The sequence below is a fragment of the Drosophila biarmipes genome, chromosome X (assembly GCF_025231255.1).
Source record: "Drosophila biarmipes strain raj3 chromosome X, RU_DBia_V1.1, whole genome shotgun sequence".
Classification (NCBI taxonomy): Eukaryota; Metazoa; Arthropoda; class Insecta; order Diptera; family Drosophilidae; genus Drosophila; species Drosophila biarmipes.
Window position 1 is genome coordinate 3,960,907 of NC_066611.1, and position 11,156 is coordinate 3,972,062.

At 45.2% G+C, this 11,156-nt stretch overlaps 3 protein-coding genes across 3 annotated transcripts; all 3 read right to left on the reverse strand.

The window, feature by feature from the left end:
- Window positions 1-252: 252 nt before the first annotated feature.
- Window positions 253-2,920, reverse strand: LOC108033034 (vanin-like protein 2). The gene is made up of 4 exons (XM_017107161.2): window positions 2,315-2,920; window positions 1,628-2,255; window positions 474-1,176; window positions 253-406 (listed from the first exon to the last, which is right to left on the reverse strand). Exons 1-4 carry the CDS (start codon window positions 2,384-2,386, stop codon window positions 253-255), a joined length of 1,557 nt encoding a protein of 518 aa, XP_016962650.1. The 5' UTR covers window positions 2,387-2,920.
- Window positions 2,921-3,568: 648 nt separating this feature from the next.
- Window positions 3,569-4,246, reverse strand: LOC108033038 (uncharacterized). Its single transcript, XM_050888196.1, has 2 exons — window positions 4,220-4,246; window positions 3,569-4,126 (listed from the first exon to the last, which is right to left on the reverse strand). Exons 1-2 carry the CDS (start codon window positions 4,244-4,246, stop codon window positions 3,677-3,679), a joined length of 477 nt encoding a protein of 158 aa, XP_050744153.1. The 3' UTR covers window positions 3,569-3,676.
- Window positions 4,247-4,592: 346 nt separating this feature from the next.
- On the reverse strand, window positions 4,593-7,003 carry LOC108033222 (vanin-like protein 1). Its single transcript, XM_017107486.2, has 4 exons — window positions 6,915-7,003; window positions 6,206-6,848; window positions 5,028-5,757; window positions 4,593-4,956 (listed from the first exon to the last, which is right to left on the reverse strand). Exons 1-4 carry the CDS (start codon window positions 6,984-6,986, stop codon window positions 4,728-4,730), a joined length of 1,674 nt encoding a protein of 557 aa, XP_016962975.1. The 5' UTR covers window positions 6,987-7,003; the 3' UTR covers window positions 4,593-4,727.
- Between the last annotated feature and the right edge of the window lie 4,153 nt (window positions 7,004-11,156).

Consider the following 11,156-nt stretch of genomic DNA (forward strand, 5'->3'; position numbering starts at 1 on the left):
GAAATATTTTCCACTCTGTATCTGGCTTGCCGTCGTCCGTTTTTTGTTGTTTACTGTCTGTAAAGATGGTCTATCTAATCGGTTTAATCGGTAATCAGCTGATTTGCGCGTGCCCCACATTCGGCTTTCGGGTGGCGTGAAGTAGAATTTTGGGCACTCTCTGAAAAAACTAAAATTCCGAAGATACTTTACGAGTATTGAAAGCAAACAATGGTTTGATTTCATCAAAAATCTTTTGTAAAAGCTATTTTTTTATATTTGTGGGTTCTTATAACCACAGGCCAGTTGCTCCTCGGCGGTTCCCACGCCAAAAGTGCAATCATTGTAGTAGTAGTTGCCGTAAATGGCAAAGGTCAGCAGGTTACTGACCTCCTGCGATTCCCCTAGAGCAAACCGCACCTGATGGCTATGAAAGAAGAGAGAAAACCATTAGCAATGTTGTATCTTTTTCTGACATATACCTTTAGACTCACCTCCCCTCGGAGGGCTGTTGCTGGGACCACTCGAACTGTTTGGGCTCCAGAGGCAGAAGACTGTCCAGCAGGGTGTCGGGGAAGAAAAGAAACTCCCTTGAGTGCGGATAGGTGACCCGAATCTCCAGTTGGGTGAAGGTCACCACGGGCTTCTGCAGGTCAGGCAGCAGCTGACCACAGTCGTCTATCGAGTGCCCGGAGCAGGTGAACAGGCCGCAGTTCCGAATATAGTTGACATCCAGCCGCTTCTGATTGCGCCAGCCGTCGAAAATGCCCACGCGATAGCTGTAGTAACTGGAGTTCCCCGCAGCGGTTTCCAAGGATCTCCAGGCCACATCGAAGTGGCAACAGAAGCCACCATGGCAGAGGATCTTGCTGAGATCGCCGCTCTTGCCAGCCTCAATCTTCAGCTCCTCGCTGGTGAAGTTCTCCAGGTAGTCACGCTTTATGTTGAAACTTGAACTGGTGGCCACCTGCTGAGATCGGTTGAGATCCCTCTTCGTCCGCCTTTTGGCCTTGTATTTGGGCACCCGGGCCACATAAATAGCCCGCTCGCCGGAGCCCAGACGCATCACACTCCTCAGGGAGCCACTGCGACCTTGGTAAATCCCCGAGCCACTGTTCCCCACGGTGGGGTCGCTGGCCCCCGCAGCCAGCAGACTCACATCGTTGGCATAGGACCAGCCCAACTGCATCTGAACAGCTAATAATAGGAAAACACATTAATATACGTTTAAGAAAGCCTATAAAATTATTAAACCTATAAAATAAAAACCTATAAATAAATTAATCTCCTAAATTCATAACTAGACTGGAGCCTAAGATTTATTCTAAACTATTTTCATCGTTCCAAAACTTGGCTTAGATTTAATCCAAGCCTATTAAAAACATTAATATAACTTTAATCATATCTCTTCTTTAAGTGAGTATTAATTGTCATTATTAAATTTCCCCGAGAGTGCGACTAAAATATTCAAAAAGCAGACTTAAGCATTAACCACTTGACCACCGTTCGCCGAGCATTCCGCATGGAGGGCTCTTTATCTCGAGGGCGTGTGAGAGCCATCAATTAGCAATCACTCGACCCAGTTAATGGACCCATGTCAATGCGCTGACCCGCTTTCCACCACTGTGCTCATCCGACTCGGACTCACCTGTGAGGAAGGGCAGTTGGGAGAACCACATGGCCGGGTAGACGAAGTCCGTGACTCCCTGGTCCACCAGCTGATGCGCCGGCGTGTAGAACAGGATGTCGAAGCAGATGAAGTGCCCGAAGGTCACCCCGAAGTCCGTCTCGAAGGTGCTCAGCTCCGGCAGGAAGGTGGTGTTCTTGGGTTCGCCATAGAGGTGAACCTTGCGGTATCTGGACACCACCACTCCCTGGCGATCGAAGACCACGTTGCTGTTGTACACATTGAGACCGTTCGACGCACAGGGTCGAGTATCCTCGGGAACATCCTCGCACTTCTGCTTCTCCGTGAGATTGATCACGATGTATTTGCTGGCATTGCGGGCCGCACAGGACAGGGTCACTAGGTAGTCCTCGAAGTGGCTGCCATGGGGATCACTCAAACAGGGATTTATGCGGTCCTCGGGCTTGGGCACAAAGGTCGTTGGACCCATGTCGTTGAGGGTGCTCTCCGGGAAGACAATGATGTCCGTCGTACTCGCATTCTTCGAGTGAATGATCTCCACATAGGCGTCTAGGTTATCGGACAACAAGTGCGACGGTCTGAACTCCACCACTCCAGCCGTATAGTAGTCTCTCCTCGAAAGCGAAGCCTGAAATTCCACAAAAGTGAGTTAACCTGTTTGCAACGATTCGAATCTTTAACACCCACCTGCTGACTCCACCCGAACATTAACCCCAGGATTAGGCAGTGTTGAAAGAACGACCAATAGTTCTTGGCCATGTTATCTGCCTTGCTAAATATTGGCAAATGGCTTGGCAAGTCCGAACTTTGCAGTTCTTATAGCAGTTCCCAAGAAGAGATGGGTTAATCTTATCTGTTAAACATGTCAAAAATAATTTCTGTCTGGACTGGTTCGATTATGTGGTCTCATGCCCAAACACTCCCACTAGCCCAGGAGACAAAAATAATTCCAAGTGGTTAATTATGGTTCGATTTGATGGCTAAAGTCCAAAAATGGGTAAACAAAAAATATCTCGTTTGTCAAAGGCATGCTAAAAGGGTTCAAAGTGCAAACCAATTTAAATTTATAATCAAATATGTCAAACGATCTGGTTATTACACTTCTTTAGAGAGCTACTACACTTAGACAAAAAATACAGTACTTCGTTCTTCAACATTTTTGGTGTCAAAACTTCGACAAGAATGGAAAAGTCAGAACCCCACAACGAAATACTACTTTCAAGCTCGAATTTTCAAGACCAAACACACTATGTTACAGAAACTTTCGGTCTTCAATCAAGAGTAAATAGTTCTTAAATCTAGTCATATTTGTACAAAATGCAAAATTGATTAAAAAATAAAGTAAGAAAGATTTAAGGTCGAATAACTCTTAAATCAATATTCAAAAGTTATGAATGTTAAACTGGCTTTTTTTTATATGAAGTAAGAGATATAAGAATTGGAAACTGAAGCAAAATAAACATAATCTAACTTAATAACAATAATAGTTAAGGATTACTAACTTTATAGCATTCAGAATAAACAGGTGGGAAATTTCAGAGTTGGCAGATATTAAAACTCCAAAATGTTCTCAAGTGAGTTCTTTTTGAGCACGAACGTTTTCTATTGGTAAACATAATATCGTTCTTAAACCAAGGCTGTTCGAACTTCTTTTTAGCAAGGTGTTTTTTCTGAGTGTATATAAAAGATGAAATATGGTGGTGTTTATACAAAAAATCCAACAATAACGGGATTTGATTTAAATAAAATTAAATGGGCTTTCCTTATCAACTAGGTGACCTCATCACCGACGACACGTGACATTTCGATGGCTGATAGACAAAGCGACCTGCCGATTCATACTAATGGTTTAAAAGAGCTTGTTAACCATTTCTGTGCCAAAAATATAGGGGTTTCAGTAAAGCGAACTTTTAGGCACTCTAGTAAAAATATTAACACAACTTGTAAATGCTCAAAATTTATTTAATCACTAGTATGTGACTTTTATAAGGGACAAACCCAAAATGGTGCCTCCAGGCACTCTAACATCCTTTGGACCCTTGAGATCGGTTAAAGGGCATTCCGCCTTTTTGAAGCTTCCCCCAGGTTTTTCAGATATTCGTTAATGTCAAAGTTATAGTACGGACAATGGGCCGAATTTTCGGCAAACTTTTCAATTTTTTTCTTGTTTGTCTGCTTGAGAGCTGTCTTGAGATTGGACCTTTGATTTAAATAAAATTCCAGGCATTTCTGCAGCTTCTGATGGGGAATAATGCTATCCAGCTCCTCGATACGATCGGAGATCTGTTGCTCCAAGACCAAGCGTTCGGTATTGTAAGTCTCAAAGGTATATCGTATCTGGAACTTCTCTGCGAGTGCGGTGTTGTTATTGTTCACCACCGACCGAATTTTGGCAATCCAGTTGAGAAACTCAGTGTTGTCCTTCCAGGAACCATTGAAGTTCTCCAGATAACTCTTCAGAACTTTGGTCACTTGGGCGTCAATTCCGGCCAAGGAATCCTAATGAATATATTTCAATGTTTCACGTTTTCAAAATCAAAATTAAATGGTACTTTCCGACTGTCCTTCGATTCCTCCGACTAGGAGGCCCACCAGAAGGAGGCTCCATATCCAAGACATTTTTGTATAGTTTCAAGTGCTTTGCAAAGAATAACTGACGATCCTACGAATCACAGTGGCTTTATATATAATCCAGCTTGGCATGCCTTCATTAAGATAAGACTTACCAGGGAAATTCCCCAAATCGTTGCCTCTAAGCTATTAAGTAGCACAGAACAGAATTTATTTAAATAACTCTACTTTCTCTTTATTGTTATCTATATAATTATTTTTAATAGCCATCAATGAGTTAAAAAGTTTTGATAATGATATCTTCCAAAAACAAATTATACTAATATAACCATATTTATATTAATCTTTCTAGCAATGTTTCCTTTAAAACTAAATCATTAACAAGGCGCAGGAATATTGTCTTGAATTTTATTTTTATAAATACTGGTAGTATCGAGCAATAGGTGTATTAAAAAAAAGAAACCCAAAATGTGGGTCTTAAGGTAATTGTACAATATCCAACAGAACTCTTGGATACAGTTTGATCTTCTTAGGTCCTGGTCCAGGCAGCGACCAGGATAACCAGCGGCATTGTCAGCCATCCCCCTAGGATTCTCAGCCTAGTGGAACCGCTCTTGTATCCACAGGCCAGTTGCTCCTCCTCACTGCCTACTCCGAAGGTGCACTCGTTGTCGTAGTAGTTGCCATAGATGGCGAAGGTCAACAGGTTGCTCACCTCCAGGGATGCCTTGAGGGCAAAGCGAACTTCGTGCACGTAGCTAGGGATCACAAAAAACACAGACTTTTATAAAAAATCCTGGTTAGAGATCGTATTTCCATGGTGTCTCACCTATCTTCAGTGGGCTTGTGCTGCGACCACTCGAACTGATTGGGTTCCAAGGGCAGCAGACTGTCCAGCAGGCTGTTGGGAATCAGGAGGAACTCTCGGGACTCTGGATAGGTGACCCCGATCTCCAGGCGGGTGAAGGTCACACGCGACTGCTGGAGCTCTCCCTCAGTGGGCAGCAGCTTGCCACAGTCCTCGATGGAGTCCCCGGAACAGGCGAACAAGGCACAATTGCGGATGTAATTGGCGTCCACCCGCTGCTCGTTCCGCCAGCCATCGTAGGTGCCCAACCGATAGCTATAGTAGCTGCCACTCTCCGCTGCGGTTCCCAAGGATCTCCAGGCTATGTCGAAGTTGCAGCAAAAGCTGCCCTGGCAGATAGTTCTGTTGACGGCGCCGCTAGTTTCCACGCCGAAGGGAATCAGCTCCGACTCGTAGTTCTCCAGATAGTCCCGCTTCATGTAGAAGCTCGTGGTCGAGGCCGCCTGCCGGGAGCTGATCTTCGGCATGCTCCTCCTCACACGTTTCTGAAGGGATCTCCCGCGCGAGTACTTGGGCACCTGCGCCACGTAGATAGCCCTCTCTCCCGAATCCTGCCTCATAACACTGGTCAAAGTTCCCGAGCGTCCGTGATAAATGCCCGATCCACTGTTCCCAATCGAGGGACGGCTGGCGCCAGCGGCCAGCAGGTTCACGTCGTTGGCATAGGCCCAACCTTGTTGGGTCTGAACGGCTATTGGCGAAAAGATAGAAGGATAGTAAGAACACCGCCGTAGCAGAATGAAATACCGTCCCAAAGAATTCGCGTTCATATTCCGTTAATTGGACTGCTCTGAAAATAAACCCGGGCTCTTCGAGGGCAAATGGACTGCGGGACTATCCCCAGTAGTGGTGTTTACTCTTCCACTTACTCGAGCAGAGATAAGACCTATTTTATAATTACAAGCCCTAGCTTCGCTGCCTAATTGCCTGCCGTTAACGACTTTGTAGGCTTTACAACCTTTGTTTCGGATGAAGTACCCGACTATTTCTTCCCAGTGCATAATCGGTTCAAGGCACTTCATCTGGAGAGGCAGCGAGAGCCATCAATTAGCAATCGACTCGATCCCCGATAAGGGACACATGTCAATGAACTAGCCCCCGCTTTCCTTATCGCCCGTGTCTGTGCCCAAACGCCTCACCTGTGAGGAAGGGCAGCTGGGAGAACCACATGGCCGGGTAGACGAAGTCCGTGATGCCCTGCTCCACGACGAGCTGGTGCGCCGGCGTGTAGAACAGGATGTCGAAGCAGATGAAATGCCCGAAGGTCACCCCGAAGTCCGTCTCGAAGGTGCTCAGCTCCGGCAGTAAGGTGTTGTTCTTGGCCTCCCCGTACAGGTGCACCTTCCGGTATCTGGACACCACCACTCCCCGGCGATCGAAGACCACGTTGCTGTTGTACACATTGAGACCGTTCGACGCACAGGGCCTCGTATCCTCGGGAACATCCTCGCACTTCTGCTTCTCCGTGAGATTGATCACGACGTATTTGCTGGCATTGCGGGCCGCACAGGACAGGGTCACCAGGAACTCCTCGTAAACGGTGAAGCTGGGATCGCTCAGGCAGGGATTTATCTGATCCTCGGGATTGGGCACAAAGGTGGTGGAGCCCGCGGAGTTCAGGGTGCTCTCGGGGAACACAATGATGTCCGTGGCACTGGCGTTCTCGGAGTTTATTATCTCCACATAGCCCTCGAGGGCATCCGACCAGGCCGACAGGCTGAGGATCGACTGGCGGAACTCCACCACTCCGGCCGTGTAGTAATCCGAATCGGCCAGGGCAGCCTGAAATTGCAGACGCCATTTAGATGCCTTCAAACTAACCAACTAGCTGCCGACCAGAAAACCCACCTGGTGACTCATGCCAGGCATTAGCCCTAGGATTAGGAACGCCGGGAGAAGCCGCCACCAGTTCTTCGCCATTGCCGAAAGAGTCTGAGAAGTGCTAGTGACTGGCACAGCCTCAGACATCGAGGCTTTTATAGGAGGCCCTAGGAGTGGCAGCCTTATACCGAGAACTACTTAATCTTATCTGTGGGTCAGGTCTGCGAACGCCAAGCGGTTCGCTCTTTCCAGTGCTGCCAATATTTTTAATGCCATTTTAGTGGGTGATTATGGTGGTATAGTGGGTAACAAACTGTTTGAAATTTAAATAAAACTATAAATACCAGCTTCAGGAGTAGACTGAATGCTTTTGCCCTCCCTACAAATATGTATGTAATATGGGAAGCCAAAATCGCTGTTATTAAAACAGCAACAACTAGTTTAGGAGTTCTCAAGCGATTTCCATCAAATAGGCCAGAAAAGGCCAACTTGCCTGCACAAGACCTGGTAAATCGCCGACTTCTTGTGGTCTTCGTGGGTTATTCTGGCTGCGGCGCTATTCCGGGAGTCATGTCCGCCAGCCGTGAGCGTGATTAGTGGGTTCGCTGCCTTGTACATTGGACTGGCTGCGCTTGGCCAACTATTTCTCGGCCGGCCTTATCGCCGCACCCAGACTGTCCAGGTCTGATGTGCCGATGGTCCCTCCCCGACGGTGCCCCTCCGCACAGTACACCTCTTTATCACTGCGCTGCAAATAGGGCGATTGATTTCTCTCGATTCCTACATTGATTTTTATTTGCGCTCATTAAATGTTTGCCATCCATTACCACAATTGGTGAACTAAATCAGAGCCAGGCAGCCAGTGCTCGCAATTAGTACCTCTAGGTTTTCCTTTGGTTTCCTTGATTTTCCTTTATCTGTATTGCATGGGCAGGTTTCCTTTATCAGGACGGTGGCCTGGTATTTATTATTCAAACGTGCAGGCTATAAATGTGTTGATGAAATGCGCTGATTGGGAGCTCTAGGCCCTGATTTCCACGGTTATTTGATTAGATCCGAAACTGTTTCAATGTATCCACCTTAAGCGATGATATATTGTACGTTTCCATTGACATTTGTGACTCTGTCGCGAGACATCACCCCTTGCAGAGCTATCTAGAACGTTATCTTTGCCTCGCGATGCTATCTTCAATTACCTGTAGCTTTGTGTCCATTAACACTGGTCTACAAGATAGCGAATGTTTTGCTAAATGATTTCGGTTCTTGTTTATGTGCCTCAGGAATGTATGTACTTTATATCTGCTCCTTGAAGGGTTTTATTGGTTCAGTAAAAAAGGAAACTCTGGGAGTATTTTAATAATTTCAAGCAAGTCAAACAATCTCAATCTATTAGATTAAGTAGCTGTTGCATACCCAAGATCTCCGATACGGATTGTTCTTGTAAATGGCAGGCACTATCGAAAAATACCAAACTATCTGGCAAATCACATCCGTTCTCCCCCGCTCAGCTCTCCGAGCCTGCCGCACTTTATCTCTGCATTGTGTATTCCTTGCACTAAGTGTTATCCAAAGTTATCCCTCAGCCCGGATCCACCAGCCGGCTAATTCAGGGCGCAATCTGCCCCGTGAAGTTCTCAGCCGGCACTTGACTGGGCTTTAAGTCGACATCATTGCCCCACTTTGAGCATTATCGGGCTTTCGCCCTCCTTGTGCTCCTCCCCAGCTTTCTCTGCGCACATGCACCATGTATTTATGTACATACGGATATGTACTCCTCGAGCAGAGATAATCCTTTCCGCAGGTCCCAAACGTGCAGTCATCTCGGGACTTAATGCATTTGCATACGCTCCACTGCAGACCCAAGCCCCGAAAAAAGCCTGCGTCTTCGGGGCGTGGATGCAACATAAATTCGGGCGAACACCCCTGACAGAGTCTACGCCACTCGAGCAGCCCCGCAATCCTTTCCGCTCCTTCTCCTTCCCGGCCTTGCCCGGTCCACTGCGCTCCACTTGCTCCTCGGCCTGGCAAATTGATTTGCGGCAGGGAAAGTACGCAAAAAACGTGAAAACCAGGCTGTGGGAAGAGGGAGAAAAATAAAATTAAAAAATAATGCTTGAAAATTTCTCGGTCATATATTTTAAATACGAAAATTCACCCAGGGGAGTCGAGCCGTGCGCACACACATTCGTGCACGCACAAACCTGTTACCTGCTCATTTTATGCGCAAAAAGAAACGAACGGTAAAACACGTTAAAAGCTAAGACGAGGTCCCAACAACAACAACGGCAGCAGGGGCGAACGAAGGAGAATGGGAAGAAAGCAGCACAAAGGCACAAAGAGGAGCAGAGGAGAACCTCACCTCATCAACAGGACAGCCGAATACCCTACTAAAATATACCTATAATACCTTGAAAAATGTTGATGAAGTGATATTTAAAAGGAATGATATGATAATCTAATGCGAAACTAAAGGTATTTGAACTCTTCCCATTAATATATTAAGACATCTTGTATCATTACTGAGTTGATAATCTAATGCGAAACTAAAGGTATGGTATATAATACCTATTAGAACTCTTCCCATTAATATATTAAGACATCTTGTATCATTACTCAGTTGATAATCTAATGCGAAACTAAAGGTATGCTATACAATACGTATTAGAACTCTTCCCATTAATATATTAAGACATCTTGTATCATTACCCACTAATTATGCTCACTTATTGTAGATAATTTTTACCAACTTAATAAATAAATACAATATATTTTTAAAAACCTTTACTACAATTTGGAACTTTTATCTTTTTCATCCCGTAAATTCTTAAAACATTTACCACAATAAAAGACCAATCTTAGCAAGATTATCGATAACTAACCAATTTATTTATCGATATGATATAAAGTTTACAATACATCATAACCAAACAGTTAATCGTTCAAATTTTGACCCAATCGCAAACAAAAGAAGCCCCAGCAGCAAAGGCGCAGATTGTTGAATTCTGCTCATTAAAAATATGTGATATCTGGTTTTTATCAGTCAATAGCAGAGATACATAGCGATAAGAGGTTGACTGATAGAACATCTGTTCAACAATGAACTGCTATTGATCGAAGTTGTTTTGCCAAGGTGTTTACGAAGTGAGCGAGCAGTCAGGGCAACCCCTCGGAGAAGGCAATGCGGAGGCAACTTCATTTAGTTTTTACTTATGTGCGCATATGTATGTATTCCAGGGGTGGTTGTGGGTGGCTCTGCATGCGAGCTCGTGGGTGGGCGGCATTTGTTGCTACTTATGTTTAAGCTTCGTATTTAAGCTTTTTGCACGATTTCCTCTAACAAATGGATTTTCACTTGTTGCCCAGCCAGACGAACGAAGCCATCACAGCCAACCACACACATAAATGTGGCTCTGTGCACTGAGAAAAGTGTTTTAGGTCAGGTCAAGGGTATAATATAGATGGGGGGTGCAATATCATCAAGGTTGAAATATGAATAAAATTGAGATTTAAGATATGCAAATTTAATACGATATATAGATAGAGATAGATAAGTGTTCAAGAAAACAAACCAAAATTCGGGCCAATTCAGGGTCACCTAAATATTTTTATGTAGTTATATGAAGCTTTATAAACTTTAGTTCTCCGAAACCCATATATATAACATAACATAAACATAACATCTTATAGCATATGGCTTCGAACACTGTTGCAAAGGGCACCCCATTTTCTCGCAGTGACCCCGTGTGTGCCGTCCTTATGGCCTTGCTGTCAGGCTCGTTTTTTAGATCTCCTTCCTGGACTCCTTTTTCCATTTCTCGTTTGCCCCGGCTAACAAATAATTTAATTTCTTGGGTCGTCTTTTGTGCTTATGTATATTCCGGCTCCTTTCTAGCCATTTGGTCTCGTCCTGGGCACTCTTTTCTGCGGATAATCGGGCCAGGACTGCGCCCGGCCGCCATTTATCGATGACTAGGAGTGGATGCCACGTGCTCGTCCAATCTCTCGATCATTGATTAGTCAGGCCACGGAATCGCACAATGTATATGCATAAGTGTATTTGGGGAGTTGGCCTCGGGACTTGTGGCAGATTTTTGTCTGCTTGATTAATTGCAATTTTGTTGTGCCCCGAGCCGGGCAATTTGTTAGCCGGAAAGTAGGAGGCACCAGGAACCGGGAGCCATAACCGTGCGTATGTGGGTGCCAGCTAAAAAGTATTATTAATGATGCCCAGAAACGGCAGTAGTCAGTGGGCCTGCATTTGACATCGCT